The sequence below is a fragment of the Pinus tabuliformis genome, chromosome 7, assembly GCF_031772625.1.
Source record: "Pinus tabuliformis cultivar Carrire ecotype Pingquan chromosome 7, CPIR1, whole genome shotgun sequence".
In the NCBI taxonomy this organism is placed as follows: domain Eukaryota; kingdom Viridiplantae; phylum Streptophyta; class Pinopsida; order Pinales; family Pinaceae; genus Pinus; species Pinus tabuliformis.
Genome location: NC_142293.1, coordinates 1,756,463 through 1,779,059, shown reverse-complemented (window position 1 = coordinate 1,779,059; position 22,597 = coordinate 1,756,463). Strand labels below are relative to the sequence as shown.

At 35.0% G+C, this 22,597-nt stretch overlaps 1 protein-coding gene across 2 annotated transcripts in view; it reads left to right on the top strand.

Annotated features, from left to right (window-relative positions):
- The first annotated feature begins 4,980 nt into the window (after positions 1–4,980).
- The window catches only part of LOC149244847 (3-dehydrosphinganine reductase TSC10A-like), a 31,760-nt gene continuing 14,143 nt past the window's right edge, over positions 4,981–22,597 (top strand). The window contains exon 1 of one of the 2 annotated variants that reach the window (XM_089457567.1): positions 4,981–5,664. In XM_089457567.1, coding sequence (XP_089313693.1) covers positions 5,134–5,664 — 531 coding nt within the window. In that variant the 5' untranslated portion in view covers positions 4,981–5,133. The remainder of the gene's footprint in view (positions 5,665–22,597) is intronic. The other variant, XM_089457568.1, reaches the window with a different exon arrangement.

Genomic DNA, 22,597 nt, shown 5'->3' with positions numbered 1-22,597 from the left:
TTCATATTGGAACATATAATAATTATTTTGATTACTTCATTTATTTTTATCTTTTAAATCATTTATTTATTTATTTTTAACTTTTATACATATAAAAAATTAAATATATTCTTAAGTTTTGTAAATATGGATATATAGAATATAATATTTTTTAAACATATATTTATGTGTGTGTGTCTTTTATGAATATATAGAATACATGTATATTTAATATATATGGAATAAAACATCTATTTTTACTCTATATATATATATATATATATATATATATATATATATATATATATATATATATCTTAGTTCACCTTCTATCCCTAGTTTTATACAGTTTTGGCTCTTTTCTTAACAATTTTTTATTTAAAATTATTCATTATTGGTTTAATATATTTCTCAATTTATAAGTATTTATATAATAGATTTCATTAATTATTAGGTTAATAGCTTAACAAAAAATGAATTTATATTTTTTTTGTCAAGCTGTCTATGATCTTCCAGGCTTGACCTATGGCTTGATGAGTCGCAACCCAGGGGCATCTAAGCCATCAAAGTCACCGAGGGATCACTCCCGGCCTAGGCACACCAACCCTTAGCTGACCGTCAAAGTCACCTGGGGATCACACTCGGCCTAAGCCACACCAACCCTTAGCTAACTAGATTTTTTAGTGTGTCTCCTCCCCTAGCACAAGGCACAACCACCCCGCATGAGGTTTGATCCTGGGTCGCCTTACTAACGACTCCCATCCTAAACTGGTTGTGCTAGTGGGACTTAATTTATATTGTTTCTTATTATATCGACTTTATTCTTTATTTATTTAATTTCTTAATAATTTATTAATTAATCTATAGTTTTTATTATGATAATTAATTAATAGACATAAAAACTTAATAATTTTTATATGTTATGGTCGTTTTTAATAATTTAGGGTTTATTTATTAATATTATATTACAAATTGTTTTTGGCAAGTGGTGAAACCTACTCATGGTCGCTTGAGTGTTGCAAGTGAACCAGTCCCCAACTTTGCATGGTTTTGGTGTTTATGGGTGTGGGTGAAGCCTGGCTAGCTAGCTGTTAGTTTGGCCCTGGAAGCTTCGAGGCTATGTGCACACCAGGTCAATGTTCTTATGACCCTCATTGGGAGGTCGGTGGGTGTAATTTTCCTTGGGGTAGGCCTAGCTAGTGGCGTGGCAGCTGTTATATTTCCAGATTCTGTGGGTTTTGTGGTAGCTTGCAGGGGTTCATTTTATTACAAGGAGATTCCCCTTGGTGAGAGGCGTTTAAACTAGGGGGCGGGGAAGACTAAGGCCCCAAGCGAGAAGAAGGGGCATCCCCAGATTTTTAGGTAGGCTCGTTGGTGTAGGAGAGTGATTTCCTTTCCTGGGCAAGAAGTAAGGGGAGGGTGGTCGTGTATTTGTAGAATATGCCTCATCATAGAGGTTGGGTGAAATAAGAAATGGAGGTGGGGGGGCATCTAGCGTGGTAGCAGCAAAATGATTAGAGTCAAGGAGAGATTGTAGAATCACCACCCTCACAGCCTATCCCCACGACAATGAGCGCCTCCTCGTTAGAGGACAATGCTAGTATCATTCGATAGATGAATGTTTCATTCGATGAACTCAATCAAGCCTGACAAGATGATCACAATGACATCATTGAATTCATGAGTCACATACAAAGAAATCTATGGAAGATGCATGATAGACTAGTAAGTATTTAGAGAGGGCAGCACCATATCATTTTGGAAATTTTCTATGTATGTGGATATTCATCTATTGGCCAAAAAATCTAGTTAAAGGGAGGCCAATAGGTCTTTGAGAAACGTTATGTGGAAAAGTAATATTTTAACTTAATAAAAAAACTTTGATTCACAAAAAAGAAATATCATATTATCAAATTTTTTGAATTTTGACTTTCAACATTTTATTTTGGTTTTTGACCGTTGGAGTTTTTTGCACCTAGCTCTTGCATCTCTACATTATTTAATCCTTTGGTTAGATTAGATTTTTTGCACCTAGCTTTTGCATCTCTACATTATTTAATCTTTTGGATAGATTAGATTTCTCATCTTTGTGGTGATGATAAATGTGAACCCAAATTTGATACTTATGATCAATCTGGAATATTGGTTTCAAAAACATTATAAATCACAAAAGCTTGAACTCAAAGATTTTTAAATATATATTTATCAGCGAAGGTAAGATTCTTTAAAAATAAAAATGGGATATTTTTATTTAAATAAAAATAAATTATTATTTTATATTTTTAATTAATGAAAATATATAATTAATAAATATTAAAAATTTATTTTATTTTTAAGTTATTGAATTTAATATATAAATATTATTAAATAATTAGAATATTTAATGTTAGATTTTAGACTTCTGTGGGCGTTTTTTGATTCATGATCCGGATTAACCACAGTTCTTAGTTCATTTTGCCAACGTTTCAAACCCCAAAGGGGTCCATCATCAGGACAAATAGAAAGAATAGGAATGAGAGAATATTGAGAGAGAAGAGAATGCGACCTGGAAATAAATACAAGAACCCTAAATTCATAGAAAAGGCCGACATATAATTTAAACTAGTTAATATAATTTAATAATATGATTTATATAATTAATATGATTATAATAATCAATATAAATTAATTTTATATTAATTTATATAATTAATATAATAATATAAATTTTTGTTTTAATTGTTTTTATTCTTCTTCCTTTAATTAGAACAGGATTTCATTATTTATTTTTATTTTTATGAATAATTATAATTTATTTATATTAATTAATATATAGCTAAATTAATTTATTTTATTTATATTATGAAACTAAATTATATCTAATTATATTAAAATATATATATATTTATATATAAATATATTCAATATGACTAAATTATATTTAATTTTAGTTTGATGGATTGATATAAACTATACTATAATTCATCTATATTAATTGATGAAACCAGATTTTTATTAATTATATTATTGTAATTAATATATATAACTAATATATCTAATGTAAATATTTTAATATAATAATTCTAATTAATATAATTACTTTAATTTAACATTAATTGATATCTTTAATATAGCTTATAAGAATTTTTAAGATTTTTAATATAATATAATTAATATAAATTAATAAGATTAATATAATTAATATAAGATAAGGTTAATGTAAATTAATTTATATTTATATAAATAATATATTTTAATATAAGTTAATTAATTAATATAATAAAAAAAATTTTAATTAATATAATTTATAAGATTTAAAGGGATTTTAATAATATAATTAATATAAATTAATCAGAATGTTTAATAAAATTAACTGATATAAATTAATTTTAATTCTATTTTATTCTTATTCTTAATTTATTAATATTATTAATTATTAATATACTTATATGAATTATTATATAATTAATCTAATTAATAGGATTAATGTAAATTAATTTATATTAATATAAATAATATATTTTTAATATAAGTTAATTAATTAATATAATTTAATAATTTTTTTTTTTTTTTTTTTTTTTTTTTTTTTTTTTTTTTTTAATATAATTTATAAGATTTAATAGGATTTTCATAATATAATTAATATATATTAATAAGAATGTTTAATAAAATTAATTGATATAAATTATTTTATTTTATTTGTTTTTAATTTATTAATATTATTATACTTATATTATTTTTATTTTTATTTTTATTTTATTAATATTGTTGATCCTGAGCTTCCAAGGGTTCTGGGGTGGTTTTCATTTGTTTAATTAGAGGAAGCCAATTTCCACTGATTTCATTCCCATTGTCCCTATTGAGGTTCCGAGGGTACTTCATAATTTCAATGGCCTCCCTGATTTTCCTTTTATGATAGTTGTCTTCTCTTGCAATCACCCTCGCGCTTTCCAAACATACCTGATGTTTGGTTTTAAATTTTTATTTTGTAAGTTCTAAATTGGTGATGCTACATCATCGTCATGTCCAAGAATAACACCTGAATAGGGCAAAGAATTAAACCAATGACTTAACATTAGGAGTGCCTTAAAAATGCACTGGATCACTGTTTATCTCAATATTTCCTATTTTAGAATCTAAGGCTAAAAAGTAAAACATATGATAATAATGATAATGATGATCAACTCCCCTTAAACCTACATGGTTTACTACACCATAAGAAGGCAAAAGTTTAATAAGAGTTCTTTAACATTTTACCTTTATGTTTAAAGAGAAGTGAGAGAAGTGGTTCTTAGAGCACCTTATTTTTATTGCATTAAAAGGTAAAGAAGGTTGGTAAATGTGAATATAAGATGGACAATCAAGAGAAAGTGTTTTTCAACTTCAACATTTCAAGGATCACACAAGTGATGAACTCTTACATACATGGCCTTTTGGAATTAACCAATGTCCAATTTCTCTATCAAATTTATGAGAAGTAATTTTAATCTTAGCAATATGTATTTTTTTCTTAACAGGAGTCAAGACAAGGAAATAATTTTGTTATTTGAGATTAAAATTAATCCTCTTTATAATATTATAATATGGTAATTTTCTTTTTTCTTTCTAACTTTTTATTTCCCCACAAATTCTCCTTACATTTAAAAATAATAATATTTTTGATATTATCTAGATTTTCTAAAATCACCCTCTCCCTTATTCTCCAATAATTCAGCCCAGATTATTCGTAATCCAATAATTCAACCAAGATTATTCATAAATATCATTAAAGACCATCCTTAACTTTAATTAATTAATATATCATTAAAATAACGTTTCCCACACCATCTTTCCAAATGTGAGTGATACATCTTTTCTTTCCAAATGTGAGTGATACATCTTTTCAATATACATCGTGGAACACTAGATAGTCTTTACTTTTATAATGGCCATCCATTTGTTAAATGCGATTGATTGGATATAATTTACCTTTTACAATGACAATCTATAATTTTCCAAGAAATATCATAAAATATATTAAAGTGAACGTATGGAAGCGGGTAGCCGTGTTAGCATGTTTCAGCTTTGAAACGGAACAAAATTTTACAACACTAAAAATGACATAAGGCCAGCGGATCTGCAATCAAATTCCAAGGCACCGTCACTGGTTGGGTTGTCAACTTGCAACATCTGTCCATGGCCACCTACAGTTTCCTTTGGCTCCTTATATTAGCTTGCCCGGTATGCTTTATCGTATTTTTATGGTGGATTGTGCAACCTAGACCAGTCAAGATTCCAATTAGAGGTCGCCATGTTTTCATCAGCGGAGGCTCAAGCGGAATCGGACTAGCTTTGGCACACATGGCGGCAAAAGAAGGCGCCCGAGTTTCGATCTTGGCACGTAATGTTAGCAGGCTAGAGGCAGCTAAAGAATCTGTAGAGAGTTCTACTGGGCAAGAGATCAGGATTTTCAGTGCAGATGTGCGGAATTTCGAAGAGGTTGAGAAAGTGATGAACGAAGCAGGGCCTGTTGATGTATTGATTTGCAATCACGGCGTTTTAATTCCTCAAGAGTTTGAGCTACAGTCTGTGGATACCATGCGGTCTATGGTGGATATCAATTTGATGGGTACCATTCATTTAATCAAAGCTGCACTCCCTTACATGAAAAGGAACAGAAGCGAAGCGCCCGCTTCCATTGCTTTGATGTCGTCCCAGGCTGGCCAGGTACTTACAACTTTGATTTTAATTTTCACCCTGCTTTGCTAAATGTTTTATTCCACCAAGCACCATCGTCAGCGAAACTTCCTAGGTTTATTTGGCCAAAAAACCTGAAAAAACCTGAAAACTTTTTAGGTTTTTACTTCTCAGGTGGATTGCAGATTTTTAAAATATTCTAGAATCTAATTGCTTAACAGATTCTAGATTCCTAAAATATTAGAGTCTAATTGTTTGACCTGGCCATGTGTGTCTGATTCTGAAATATTACCTCAAGCATGAGTAGTTTCTACCTGTTCATCCTACTAACCAGAAATATAAAATTTGGTCTCTTCATCATAGTAAATATAAACAGTTTCAGCGAATCAGCAATCAAAATAAACTCAGAGGTATTTTGCTGTATACTCGTTGGGTGTCGGAATCAACATAGTTTTTACCATTCACCCCTCGCAACATTCCAAAGGTTTTAAACCTATTAGTTTGCCTCACTCCAAAATGAACGCAGTGAGGTAATATCGCCCCTTAATCACTGGGAATAGCCGGGTGACCAAAAGTCATTGGTTCACCATTTGTCTGAACCGACTTTGGGATCGGTCTCATAGCCATAGTTACCAGACACAGATTAGATATGTGAAGAGAAATATTCACGAGAAAAAATTAAACGCAATCCAGATCGAGGAGTATACATTTCAGTTGCATATCTTTTCAATATTTTTTATTGAAAAGATTGAAAAGTAGTAGAATGACATATCTTTTCAATATTTTTTTATTGAAAAGATTGAAAAGTAGTAGAATGACATATCTTTTGACTATTCTTCATCGAACAATAATTATTAATTATTTTTATAAATGTCCAACCATTTCTTATTCATTAAATAACATTGATTAGATGTCATTTACCATTTATAAAGGGAATTTATTAATCTTTTAAAAATCATCGTCAAATATATTATTTAAGTAATTATATGATGGATTCCAATCTTTTTAACCAGTTATATAGTAGCACTTGCCACTTAGTTTAAATATAATTAAAGTAACAAATTATGAAGATCTGTAAAAATGGAAGTCTATTTTATTGATGAATGACAAAAATCTATTAAATATTCTTTACTACATTCAAGATAAGGTTAATTCATCATCCCATTATAAAAATATTCATATCTAAAGCAAACAATAGCAACCCCACAATAAAACATTATAATGATAGATCCTAGGATATATACCTTTAGTTATAGATGTAGAATACCTTGATCTAATGATATATATCTTAAAATATATTAGTATTAATATATTATTTTTCCATAAGAATAAATTACTAATAATTAAATTCATCATATTTGGAAAATTGCTCTGCTAGGGTTTCATCAGCACGAGGGTTTTGGGCCTCCTAACTGCGCGTTGTAGCTCTTCTCTTCGCTCGCTCACACATCTGCCACCATGCTACGATCCCATCTTCTCACTGAGCAGACTCATGTCAGGCCCTCCCGAGGGAGGGGGATCGGCCCCCTCCTTCAAAACGGTCTTATCTGGTGCTCATCACCCATCTGTTGACCCATATTCCAATTCGGGGCAACACAAGGGGAAGCAACCTGAATCGCCTGCTCTAGGATCCCAATGGAAATCCCGAATGAGGGGTCAAAGTTTGCTACGACAGTTGCAAGCAAAGGACGAGGCCTTGGAAAAGCTGCAGCGTGACCCATGTGAGGTAAAAGGTAGTTCTCCATCTTCATGTATGTTTCTTGATGATGATTTCGTTGTTTTCGAAAATCATACCATAGGAATTGACTCCAAACTGCTGAAGAAAATGGGGTATGAAGGAAAAGGCTTGGGCGTTAATGGCCAAGGAATTATCAATCCCATCAAAGTAGAGGAATTACCATGTCGAACAGGACTTTGGTATGTCAAAAAGGAAGTTGGGGAATGCGCCACAACAATTAGCGAACCACCAATAACAGATGATGAGAAACCCTCATCAATTCTTTCCAAATCGAAAGAGGAGGTAAAAGATGTTGATTTCCTTTCGGTTTCGTCTTCACATAATATGAGTTCTGTTGGAGATTTGGAGATCCCAATTACATGGACAAACATGAGGCTTCTTACAAGGATGAAGCATGAGGAGGAAGAAGAACTTAGCGTTAATAACCAAGGCATAACTCAACCTTTGGAGGTTGTGCACGAACATCGATTTGCAGGCTCGAGATACACTAAAGGAGAGTGCTTGAAGGTGTCAAAGTCATCCGAGACATCGTTGAAATCGTCGAGGAAAGAGAATGATGGGAACACATCCCCATCATCCCACGGCAGTGCCCATTGCAGGGAGAGAGTTGAGGCAAGCTCTCATCGCCATACTAACATCAGAGACAACAAGGGAAGGTATAATCACTTTCAATCTTTGAATGTTCATTTCGATTATGATCATGTTGATAATAATGAACATAAATCAAGACATCGAAAAAAATGCACCTTTTGTGGATTACATAACCATACAATTTCTAAGCGTTAGAAAAGAATTGCAGCACACAAAAGGATGAGGCGTAAAAGACCCTCTCAACAACATGAAAAGAAACAAGTTAAGCAGATATGGAGGAAGAAAACCTACTGCAGTCATTGTTATAGAAATGGCCATCAAAAAGCCACTTGTTAGAGGCTCCATCCAAAGCAGCGCCTTAAAGACAAAGTGTCGGTGCGTAAACCAGGATGTGCAGTTGTTCGACAAGCAAAACCACCTCGAGGAGGTGACCCATTCACATTGATAAGTGAAAAATGGTTTCTAGACATGTTTTCATTTCATAGTCGTGCTTTTGTAAATCATTTTTTTCTTTTTAAAATGTAAAAGTGATGATGTGTTTTCCATCACTTTTTCAGCAACAATGATGTTTGGTATTATTTTGAGTTGCATGATAAACTGTGAAAGTGATGTCGTGTTTCCATCACTTGTCTAGAAAATAGTGTTTGGCCTTATCTTTGTAAATCATATGTTGTAGTGATGATGAGTTTTCCATCACTTGTTGAAGCAACAATGATATGTTGGCCTTGTTGTCATAGCTGGGGTATTGCGTCCATCTTATTGTAAACTTGACCACCGAATATGTGTTATAAACTCATGGCAAGTGTGGGACGTTTGGGTCATTAGTTGGTCATGACAATCAAGCATGTAATTTGGAAATAAATGTACTATGGGTTGCGGAGGTCGCAGGTGTCGGCTCATCGCTTAAGGCTCCGAAAAACAAAGGTGAAGGAGATGGAAGCAAGACCTTTTCAGGGCACTTGTGATGCAGACATGGTACACAGAAGTTGCAAATTATTTTTCATGCTTTTGGAGGACTAAAAGCTCCTCAGTGGGGAGGATTAATCCAGGTGGCTCTAAAGACACACACAGGGTAAGGAGGACTCAGGGAAGCTCAAAAATCAAAGCGTTTGGATTATGCTTGAACCAGGACTAGAGCGTAAATCTCATCTTCCTGATCGTGGCGGTGTGAATGGTTCGTCAATCCGAGTCCAGATGCGAAAGTTAGAAGCAGTCAAAGTTGGGTTGACTTTTTGATGACTAGGCAGCTTAAGGAGGCCACAATTTGGACCGAACCCGGCCACCGGATTCCAGCCAACTTTGGCCGAATTCCGGGTGAAATTGTGGGGTCATTAATTTGACTCCTACGGCTAAATATCTTAATTTCAAAAATGTGCATTTTTGTTATTTTAAAACAAAAAAATATATAAATTAAGGGGGGTGGGGGCCACCAACCCCACCACCCCCCCAAACCTACGCACATATTTGAATGGGCCGGTGGGAATCAAACCCACCCAGCCACGTTGTCGGCCCACACCACAGGTGGCCCAACTGAAACACTTAAAAAGAAAAGTCAAAAACCTTAATGTGGAACGTACACCACACTCCATTAATGCAAAGTGAAACAACGGAGGAGGGTAGGGGGTGGGCCGCCCAAGACGGGCCCAGCCACCCGAGTTTTTTTATAAAAAAAGGAAAAAAATTATGTAAAAAAGAAGGAGGCGGGGTTTGACCACCCAACCTCCTCCCTATTAAACTGGATCTTAACCAACTACACTAACCGATTAACATTGATTAATCTACCCAAATTTTTTATATAAACCAGATTTCTTTAGTGCACATGTAAATGGAGGAACCAAGAGCAAGCAGGCATTTCAAGGCAGTGATTTTTAATTATTTTTTTAATGCAGGGGGAACCATGAATTTTGCAGGAAGGCTGAATTTTCACTTTGTCAGAATTTGACAAATTTTATATGGATTCAACACCTCTCGTTGCCACGAACGCAATGGTGCTATCTGTTTCTCCATCAAAGTTCTGCATTTTTCAGCCATTTTCAGGATGAAGGTGAAACCATGATCACTGCAAAAACAGGGAGCCGAACCATGAGCCTTGAAATTTTCTCGAGGTAAAATTTTGCCTTGACGGAATATAATCAAGTTTATACTTGGTTTTCACGGTTTTCCACAGGGATCGCAATGGCGAGGCTAGATTTTCCATTTGAGTTGCAGATTTCCAGTGCACCCATGGAGCAAAATCTTTGAGGAATCTAGGGGGAATCTAAAAGATTCCTTGAGCCCCAAATTCTCAATTTCTCAGAATTTGGATTTTGGATAGTCGATTTTCCACATTCATGTGCGAGCAATCATTTTCATGCGATCAATGCCGTGAGATCGATGGTCTGAATAGCTTCAGCAGTTTGACATCTGCTTCTTCAAATGGCCCCTGGTTGTGAGGTATATGATGTGTTCATGTACTTCTTCTTTATGCATTATGCTGCACAGATCCTTGATTGATGTTGATGCGGGATCTTGTTTCTTACATGTTTTCATGATTCCTTGCTTGATGTGATGCGGAATCATCTATGTGATGTACTTGCTGTCATGATTCGTCATGTTATGTTTTGAGATCCCTTTGTTGTATGTTGTTGGGATACTCTTGTTGTCATCATGCATGTTTTTGCATTGAGATCCCTTTTATGCCACGTTGGTGAGATGCTCATCATGCATGAGTTTTGTGTCATACTGATAGGAGTCTTTTGACTGAGAGTTCCTATAGTGGAACATCTCTTAGAGCCACTGCTGCGTGAGGCCATTTTCCTTGTATGATCGCGACATAATCTCTTGTGTACATCATCACTACTGATAGCACTTAATGCAGCGGCCTACACCATCTTGACACCGAGGCCCGGAGACGTAGCCCCTCTAGGACGAACTCTGTTATCAACGTCTTTTGTTTTTATGTTGCTAATGATTGACATGTTCCTCTTCTTTACAACTTCATCACACTCGGACCTGGATCATCTTTGGAGGATCAAGTGTTCTTGACTGTAATGTTCCACTATTGGGGCTAGTGATCGTCAATGGTGTATGTATGAATAGAACTTTCAATTATAATAATAAAATCAAAGGTAGCACGCTTTCATGAATATGTTGTGAATATAGTAGGACTATTCTTGTTGTATTTGCAATGTATGTTATTTAACTTACGCATATGCTTATGAACTATTTCGTTTGCATTTGTAAGAATATTGTTTAATGTGCGTTGTTGTATTAACTCATCACTTTAACTTGTGAACTATTCCTCATCTTAGCTTGTGATGTCATTTCACTCGTGTGTTCCTTTCAAGCTATGTGCTATTACAGGATTATAAGGGGCACACTTCCTTTTCCCTTCATGTGTTGGAACCTTCATGCATCGCACTTGACTCTCCATAGGGTCATACACTTGCTCACACCCAAAGTTATCATACTTCCCTCTGTACATTTCCGTAGTCAGAGCGTAACATTACCACCCACTACTAGGACTCCTACTCCAAATGGTGTGAGGTCTAGTTGGGACTTTATATCAGGGAGATCCTCTTAATGTTGGCGGGTCTAGCACCATCAATAGGATCAAATGAAGATGTTAAATTTGAAAGAAGACTAAATAAATTAACTGGTAAGTACAAAAGAAAACTCCCTTTTAAATTATTTAATTGTGAAAGAGTAGGTTGTTATGATTCAAAATGTCCATTTAAATAAGAAGAAAAAAAGTCAAAAGGTAAAGAAAAAAATAAATAATGCAGAGTGAAGAGTGAGAGAAAATTTAAAAAGAAAATATTTTATACCCAAGAAGATAACGACTCCTCTGAAGACACAAATGAATCTTCTAATGAAGAAGGAATTAGTGAATTTATGCTTATGGCCCTAGAATCTCAAAATGAAGAACATAATGAGTGTGAATTAAGTGAAGAAGAAGAAGGTGAAGTTGATCTAGAAGGAGAACTAATTAGTGCTCTAGAAGAAATTGACAAGCTTAAGAAAAAGAACAAGAAACAAAAGGAAATATTGATTAAGTATGTTAAAGAAAAACCTAAGCCAAAAGAAATTCTTATATTGAAGGTTGAATTGAAAAAGACTAAAAGGTTGAAGATATCCTATTACAAGAACTAAAAGAGAAAAACAAAGAATATGAAAATTTGGAAGAAGAGGTAGATTCTGTTAGAAAGAAGTTGGAAAAAACTCAAGCTGAATTAAATATAAATTTAAAGCACATTAAAGGGTTTGAGAAGTTGGATGAAATTATGAATACTCAAAGATATCCTCTCATCAAAATTGGTCTGGGTTATGAAGGAGAAACTAGTAAGAAGAAATTTGAAGATAAAAATCCCATCAACTACTTCAAATCACTTATAGAAGGTAATGAATCCAGAACTCAATGTAATGACAACAATCAGCAGTTAAAGGATAAACAAAGTGACAACAACACTAAGCAACAACAAGGTAAAAATACACCTCAGCAATGACATAGCAACAACACCCAGGAACAAACAAAAATGTTTGAAAATAAGACAATAAATTATCAAAAGTCTTATTTTTTCAAAAAAACAAAATTATCATATGCTCAAGAGATCATACTTACAAGCTCCAACTACTACCATGTATGGAAATTTATTCTATAGGTATTGTTAATCCTGCAAGAACTTTGGTCACAAGGTTATGAACTGCCAAGCATATGTTAGAAGAAACCAAATTAGAAGTCAAAGAAGAAGTGAAACAACAACAAACGTGTAAATGCAAGTAGAAAAACAAGCAAGAACAACAATCCATTTTTCCCTCTTTGTGATGTCACTGAATGCTTCTATTTTCATAACTATAGACATAAAGCCTATGGATGTAAACTCAAAAATTTCAGACCACTAGCTCAATCCAAGAAAAATATAGAGGAACCCAAATCATGGAAAAGGAAGAAGGAAGAGAAGAAGGACAAATATGACCTTATCCTATACACTTGGAACCATAACAACCATTGGTATGTAGATAGCAGTTACACCAGACATATGACCTTTGATAAGAGTAATTTCTTGTCTCTAAATGAAATAAAATATGGAAAGGTCACCTTTGGAAATGACGCACTAGGGAAGATAATGGGAAAAGGAATAGTAAGCTTGAATAATGGTAGAGGCAAAGCATAGGACGTTCTATTTGTAGATGGATTGAAACATAAATTGTTGAGTGTGAGCCAAATGTGTAATAGAGGGTATAATGTCATTTTTAGGGCTGAAGAGTGTGAAATAAAATCAACTACAATAGGAAAGGTAATGGCGAAGGGAGTCTGGACCTCAAACAACATATTTGTTCTTAAAGAAGAAAATGAGTAATGCCATTTAGCTAAATAAGACGAGTGGTGGTTGTGGCGTAGAAGGCTACGACATCTAAAATTTTATCATATCATTAAACCTAGCAAAAAGGGAGTTGTAAGATATCTTCCCAAAATCACAAAGTCGCACAACCCTATCTACAAGTTGTGTCAAATGGGAAATCAAGCTTGGGTTCCTTTCAAGACTAAATACCATTTATCCACTAGTAAGCCACTTTAACTGGTACATATAGATCTATATGGACCTTCTAGAATAGAAGCACCTAAAGGTGAGTGTTATTTCATGCTAATTATTGATTATTTTTCTAGACTAATGTAGGTCGCCTTCCTAAGAGAGAATTAGATGCAAATAAGAAATTCAAAGTCTTCAAAGCGCTAGTAGAGAATTAGATAGGCTATAGGATAGTGTATTCACTCATATCAAGGTGGAGAATTTACATCAAACGAATTTGAGAATTTTTGTGTTGAAAATGAAACAAAGAGACAGTATATGATTACAAACACCCCCAAGCAAAATAGTAGTTGAAATGTAGAAAAATTCAATGCAACAAAGGGTTAGGGTTATGATGCTTGAAAGAAATGTACCACAGATCTATTGGGTAGAACCCATACACATGACAATCCACATTTTAAACAAATAACATCTCAGGCTTAACAATTACAAGACACCCTATGAATTATGGCTTGGAAAACCAGCATCAATAAGACACTTCAATATGTTTAGTAGAAAATTTTATATTAAAAATTGGGCATGTTTGATGCTAGGGCAGACGAAGGAATTTTATTAGGGTATTCAACAAAAAGCAAAGGGTATAGATGCTACAATAAAATAGTGCATAGAATAGTTGATTACGTTGATGTTAAAGTTGATAAATAACTACCTTCCAATGGCAAGTATACATGCTTTATCAATCCATTTGATCATACAATCAACAAAGAAGAGGAATATCGTCTTGAAAACTCATCAAATCGAGAATATTTGGAGACAACAAACACTCATTCAAAGACACCTTCAACGTATGTACCAAAGAACCATATTGAAAGTTAAATTCTTGGTAACAAGGATGTAGGAGACCAAACAAGAAGAAAACTTGTAAACACTTCAAATCAAGCACAAATCGTGAGTTTTCCATGATTGAACCCAAGAATCTTTCTAAATCAAGCAAAGATGAATATTGGATAGATCCCATGAATGAGGAATTCTACCAAATTAAAAAGAATGAGACTTGGGAATTGACCAAATACCATCAAATAAAAACATCATAGGTACAAAGTGGGTTTTCAAGAAAAAAATAAATCAACAAGGGAAAATTATCAAAAATAAAGCAAGATTAGAATCAAAATTTATGCATAAGTAGAAGGATTAGACTTTGAAGAAACCTTTGCTCCACTGAAAAGACTAGAAGAAATAAGGATGCTTCTTGCATTTACAGGTCATAATATTTCAAAATATATCAAATTAATGTGAAGTTTCTCTTCCTTAATGGAGAACTTGAAGAATAGGTATATATGGAATGACCCAAAGGCTTCCAATTATCAGACAATCCTAATGAAGTATGCAAACTAAAGAAGGAACTTTATGGTCTCAAAAAAGTACCACAAGCGTGGTACTCTTAATTGGACAAATATCTACAAAAGAAAGATTTCAAGAAAGGGACAGTTGATAGTAATTTATGCATGAAGTCTAATGATGAAAATATTTTGTTTGTGGTTATGTATGTTGATGATATCATTTTTAGAAGCAATAAAGATTATCTAGTCCAATGGTTTGCTAATGAAATGAAATCTAAGTTTGAAATGTCTATGATTGGAGACACTCCTTTTTCCTTGGTCTACAAATCATACAATACTCAAAAGGCATGTTCATCTCTCAAGGAAAATACTTAAAAGAAATTTTAAAAAAAAATCAAAATGGAGGAATGTACCCATGTCACCACTCCCATGGTTGTTGGATGCAAGCTAAAAAAGGATGATGAATCACCCAAAGTTGATCAAAAGTTGTATAGGTCTATGATTGGAAACTTATTATACCTAACAACTTCAAGACCAAACATAATGCTAATAGTTGGATTAGTAGCATGATATCAATTAGCACCAAAGCAAAGCAATCTCTTAGTAACAAAAATAATCTTCAAATATCTGAAAGGCACAATGGATTATGGATTGTGGTATTGAAAATAAAATGCCTTCTTACTGACAACTTACATATATGCAGATTGGGCCAGTTGCATAGATGATAGAAAAAGTACAAGCAGTGGTGCATTTTTTCTAGGAGAATCATTGGTGGCTTTGTTGAGCAAGAAGAAAACTTTAGTCTCATTATCTACTATTGAAGCCGAATACATAGTAGCAACAACTTGGTGTACACAAGTAGTATCGATAAAGAAAACTCTTCAAGGCATGAAGGTAACATATGATGAGCCCATACCTATTAAATGTGATAATACAAGTTAAATAATAATATCAAACAATTGTGTCCTTCATTTTAAAAGCAAACATATTCCCATCAAGTACCACTTCCTCGGAGAGAAAGTGGTTGATCAGATTCTGAAGTTGGAATACGTATCAACTAAAGAACAAATTGTTGATACATTCACCAAGTCTTTCGCAAGGGATCCCTTTCAATATATAAGACAAAAATTGGGAGTAGTACCTTATTCCTCCCCGCATTAATTTCACTTCAAAAGAGCATCTAAGGATAGTTAGGTACAGTCAAAAGGGAAAAATAGAAAAATCCAAGGAAAATATCAGGGGAAGCAGTGTATAATAGTCAAATGAATATCAAAAATGATTCTTGCATATAATAATTTATATAGAGACCTGTATTAACATCAATCATCATATAGAATTAACAACATAAAAGTCACATGGTGAATCTGCGTTTGTATAATTACATTAACAACAACAAATGAACAACAATTTGTACAGTCACATGAATAACAACAATGATTCGTGTATACATAACTTGTATAAAAACAACAAATATATGGTTATTAACAATCACCAACAACATTTGTACAATGATGAAAAACCAAGAGAGAAGACAACCAATGCATGCTTCAAGAGGACAAGTATTTTAATTAAACATTCTATCAACAACCAGAAGTATTTTTTATAGAGAAATCACCAACAAGCTTTTATATTTCCTCAAGGGGTGTTTACTAAAATAGAACCTTTGCCATTAATGACAAAGGGGATAAAATAAGAAAACATTGCAAGCATTGGAGAAAATAAGAAAACATTGCAAGCAGATCAGGAGAATAAGCAAGTTTTGAAGTTGTGTCCAGTTATTATTGTCTTGACAGGGGGAGATATGAAAATAGTGCAAATAAAAGAGATCTGTAGGAGTTATTTTATGCTCTTTAATAGAACTTGGGACATATGCAGCATTCTCTGTCAACTACCACAAGTCCAAGGACCAACCACAAGTGTTGTAGGGAGCAACAATTGTTATAAGGAGAACTATTTCTAAGGACCAAAGGTGGAGGACCAAATCAACAAATCATTGTTGACAATATTTCCTTGTTGTGATCAATGAATCTAATAACTATCTTTCATGATTAGTAGTAATGTTTAGCATTTACATCAAAGCCAAAGAAGAAGATTGTTAGAAAAGTGTTGTCATCGATGTCAAAAGTGTTGTCAGTGGATGGAAAATATTATTAATGTCAAAGGTGGTTTTTGGAAGATCGCTAGACAATGTTGTCATTAATGATAAAGGTGGTTTACTGGAGCATAACTTTGGAGGTATTTCTACCCCAAAATATTAGCTCATATGCTCCTGCAAACTATATATATGGATACATATCAAAAATAAATTTCCAATGGTATATGAAGCTTGAAAATAACCCAAGGAATCAATGGTTAACAGTTTGAAATTTGGCAAGGGTTTTGAGCCTCAAGGTTCCTTAAAAATCTTGTGTTTATTAACAAATTCCTTTTGGTGAAGTATAAAGCTCAAGAGGGATAAGTGAAATTCATAGCATAACGTAAATAACCATGCCCCATCATGTTCCCATCGGCGCATTGTGCCAAGTGTCCCAAGGTCCTCAAATGGAGATGACATCAACATGATGTGAACCCAATATGACATCAACATGATGTCATCTTGAGATGACGTGGCAATGATGATGTAAACATGATGTCCACCCAAAATAATGTGGTAGTCCAAGTGGAGGACACATGGCATGCAGATTCAATGTTTTTGGGTAGCTAAACGGGCCAAAAACATACGACACATGGAACCACCCATTGAAGGACATATGGAAACATGATGATGTCATCTTGCCCCTTGGAGGTCTAAGCAGAGGCCGAGAGATGGAGGTCTAATACTAAGAGACATAGGCCGAGATGGTGATCCAGGTCCAGGTGTGAAGAATGACCCTTTCAAGACCTTTTACTTTCGTGATGTGTTAAAATTGCTTTTTAAAAGAACATTAACAAATATCGCTGCAAACCATAAAGAAGAGGAACATAACAATCATCAACACATGAAAACAAAAGCTGTTGATAACGGAGTTCGTTTAGGAGGGACTACGTCTCCGGGCCCCGGTGTCAAGATGGTGTAGGCCGCTGCATTATGCGTTGTCAATAAAGATGATGTACACAAAAATGATGTCTCGATCATACAAGGAAGAATGCCCTCACACAGGAGTGGCTCTAAGAGATGTTCCATAGCTAGAACTCTCAATCAAAAAAGACTCATATCAGTATGATACAAAAACAAGCATGGTGCGCATCCTGCCAACATAGCACAAAAGGGATGTCAAAGCAAAACACATGCATGACGACAACAAGAGTATCCCAACAACATACAACAAGGGATCTCAAAACATAACATGATGAGTTATGACAACAAGTACATCACATAAAAAGATTCCGCATCAAATCGAGCAAGGAATCATGACAACACGTAATAAACAAGATCCTGCATCAACATCAATCATGGATCTGTACAACATAACGCAGAAAGAAGAAGTACATGAACACATCATATACCTCACCACCAAGGGCCATCTGAAGAAGTGGATGTCACACTGCTGAAGCTGCTCGGACCATTGCTCTCAAGGCATCGATCGCAGGAAAATCGCTGCTTGCACATGAATGTGGGCATCTGCACTAGCACTTAGAAAAGTGACTGAAAGAAGAAATGAGAGAAAGACAAATCTGAATACACCATCAGATTTGTGGTGTCGAGTAGTGCTGAATCGACTGTCCAATATCCGAATTCTGAGAAGTTGAAAATTCAGAGCTCAAGGAATCTTTTAGATTCCCTTGGATTCCTCAAAGATTCTGTTTCACGAATGGACTAAAAATCCGCTGCTCAGATGTCATATCTGATTTCACCATTAGGATCTTTGCGGAAAACCATGAAAAACAAGTATAAACTTGACCATATTCTAACAAAGTGAAATTTTACCTCCTTGGGAAAATTTCATGGCTCATGGGTCCGTTCCCTGTTTTTTGAAATCATGGTTCCACGTGCATTCTGGAATTCACTCGAAGATGCAGAACTCGGATTGATAAATGGATAACGCCATCATGTTCATGGCGACGAAAAGTGAAATTCATATAATATTTATCAATTTCTGAAAAGTTGAAAATTTTACCTCTCTGCAAAATTCATGGTTCTTGCATTAAAAAATTATTAAACTGCCTCGAAAAGCGTGTCCACCTTCTGCCTCAAAATCCATCCCTGCAGCCTCCTTCCTTTTTGCACTAAAAAAATGACAGATTTATATCAAAATTCGGGCAGACTTTTCGAAGAAGCTCTACTGGCCTATCAATAAAAGATGGCAAATTGTTAAGATGGTACCTGGTTCGAATCCCGGCGGAACCTACCACTTTCTTGTTGTATTAAAATGGCGCAAATACCCGTAACCATGGCATTTACGGTTTGGTGTGACCACCGTATATCTTATACCAAACGAATCATTGTCGAGTATTAATGTTATTCCCGGGGTAAGCAGTGGCATTGGGTGGCGGGACCACATACGTGGCCGCCTTCCCAAGCGTCACCGAAACCCTTCGTTATAACCGTTCACAAAACTTTTGGCTTATGTCACTTGGTTTTGTCACAAGCACGTGGGTTTGTTTCTTTTATAATGGAGTTAGTTATATATATAACCAACCTTATATTTAGACCACCACTAAATCATGCTTGAAGTTTGTTTTTGACTCCATTTTAAAGTCACGTTGGTTTTGTTTATTAATGCAGTATAGTGGTAACAACTATACCCTTTATAATATGGTTTGTTTTAATAACCACCATTCACATTGCCCCTTTTGATTTTTTAATATAACTATAAATATCAACTTTCTTTTTGGACTTTTGGTTATTATATGTGTTTTTTGTTTTATTGTTCTTTATAGTTATTTTAATAACTCTAAAACAAAATTTTGTTATATAGTTATTTAATAATAAAAAATGATTTTTGTTGTTTCTTGTGCAGGTTTAAGAGGTCAATGATGGGTTGCCATGTGTCATTCGCTGATGGGTTGCCATGTGAGTCCTATTTTCTTACTGGGATGCCATATGGCACACTGTGAGCCCCACTTTTTCCCTTGTCATGTCAAACTTTGAAGAGCTCTATCTTTTGCATACGAGCTCGGTTTGACGAACCATTCGCACCTCTGCGATCAGGACGATGAGATCTACGATCTGGTCCTAGGTTGAAGTCATTCCGATGACTTTGATTTTTGAGCATCCCTGAGTCCTCCTTGTCTTTGTGTGTGTTCCTGAAGATCCACCTGGATCAATCCTCCCCACTGAGGAGTGTTTGGTCTTCCAAAAGCATGGAAAATAATAAACAACTTTCTCCGTACCCTGTCTGCATCACAAGCATCCTGGAAAGGTCTCGCTTTCATCTCCTTCACCTTTGTTCTTCGGAGCCTTAAGCGATGCGCTGACACTTGCCTTCTGCAACCTATAGTACATTGTTTCGCAAATTACATGCTTAAATGACATGACCAACTAATGACCCAAACGTCCCACACTTGCCACAAGTTTATAACACATACTCAGTGGACAAGTGTACAACAAGATGGACGCAATACTTCAGTTACGATAATAAGGCCAACATATCACTGTTGCTTCAATAAGTGATGTGAACACATCATCACTGCAGCGCATGATTTACATACATAAAGCCAAACACTTTTGTTTTGACAAGTCATTGGAAAAATAATATCACTTTCAGAGTTTTAACATGCAACTCAAAATATGACTCAAAACATGACCAGACATCATTGTTGTTGACCAAGTGATGGAAAACACATCATCACTTTTACACTTTAAAATGCAACAAATGATTTACAAAAGCACAACCATGAAACTACAACATGTCTACAAACCATTTTTCACTTATCACGGTGAATGGGTCGCCTCCTTGTGGCGATTTTGCTTGTCGAACAATTGCTTCGCCTACTTCATGCACCGACTCTTTGTCTTTAAGGCGCTGCTCTGGATGGAGCTTCTAACAAGTGGCTCTCTAAAGGCCATTTCTGTCGCAATGGCTATAGTAGGCTTTCTTCCTCCATATCTGCTTAACCTATTTCTTTTCATGTTGTTGAGATGGTCTTTCACACCTCATGAATGCTACCATTCTTTTCCAACACTTGGAAAAGGTATGGTTAGGTAAACCACAAAAAGTAGATGTTTTCGATGCCTTGATCTTCTTTCATTATTAAAAACATGATCATAATCAACATGAACATTCGAAGATTGAAAGTGATTATACCTTCCTTTGTTGTTTCTGATGTCAACATGGCGATGAGAGCTTGCCTCAGCTCTCTCCCTGTGATGGAAACTGCCATGGGATGATGGGGATGTTTTCCTATCATTCTCTTTCCTCGACGATGTCTCGGACGACTCTGACACCTTTGAGCACTCTCCTTTAGTGTATCTCGATCCTGCAAATCGATGCTCATGCACAACCTCCAAAGGTTGAGTGATGCCTTGGTTATTAACACCAAGTTCTTTCTCCTCGTGCCTTGTCTTTGTAAGGAGCCTCATATTTGTCCCTGTAACTGGGATCTCCACATCTCCAACAGACATCATACTATGAGAAGATGAAATCAAAAGGAAATCAACATCTTTTACCTTCTCTTTTGATTTGGAAAGAACTGATGAGGGCTGCTCATCATCCGTCGTTGGTGGTTCACTAACTGTCTCAGCGCATTCCCCAACTTCTTTCCTGACATACCCAAGTCCTGCTTGACAGGGTAATTCCTCTACTTTGATGGGGTTGACAATGCCTTGGCCATTAATGCCCAAGCCTTTTCCTTCATACCCCATTCTCTTCAACAGTTTGGAGCCAATTCCTGTGGTGTGATTTTCAAACACAGTGAAATCATCATCAAGAAACATACATGAAGATGGAGAACTACTTTTTACCTCACATGAGTCATGCTACAGCTTTTCCAAGGCCTCGTCCTTTGCTTGCAGTTGTCGTAGCAAACTTTGTTTTTCCTCTTTCTCTTCATGTAGGCGCATCTTCAATTCATCATTCTCTGTTTGAAGATTATGTTTGTTTTGCTTCAGTTCTTCCATGGCCTCTTCTGTGGCTTGCAACTGAAGCTGCAATCGCTCTTTTTCCTCTGTCTCTTTCTGTAGAGTTTCATACACGATTTCCACTCTCTTGGAAATGTTGACCATGGTCTCGTACATTGCTCTTTCATTCTCTGTCGTTGCAGGTTCCATTGTTCACACTACAATTCACATACACGTAAAGACCGCTCTGATACCACTTGATCTAGGTCCAGGCATGAAAAAGGACCCTTCCAAGACCTTTTACTTTCATGATGTGTTAAAATTGATTTTTAAAAGAACATTAACAAATATAGCTGCAGACGGTAAAGAAGAGGAACATAACAATCATCAGCATATGAAAACAAAAGCCGTTGATAACGAAGTTCGTCCAGGAGGGACTACGTCTCTGGGCCCCAGTGTCAAGATGGTGTAGGCCGTTGCATTATGTGTTGTCAATAAAGATGATGTACACAGAGATGATGTCTCGATCATACAAGGAAGAATGCCCTCACGCAGGAGTGGCTCTAAGAGATGTTCCACAACTAGAACTCTCAATCAAAAAACACTCCTATCAGTATGATACAAAAACAAGCATGATGCGCATCCCGCCAACATGGCACAAAAGGGATGTCAAAGCAAAACACATGCATGACGACAACAAGAGTATCCCAACAACATACAACAAGGGATCTCAAAACATAACATGATGAGTTATGACAACAAGTACATCACATAAAAATATTCCGCATCAAATCGAGCAAGGAAT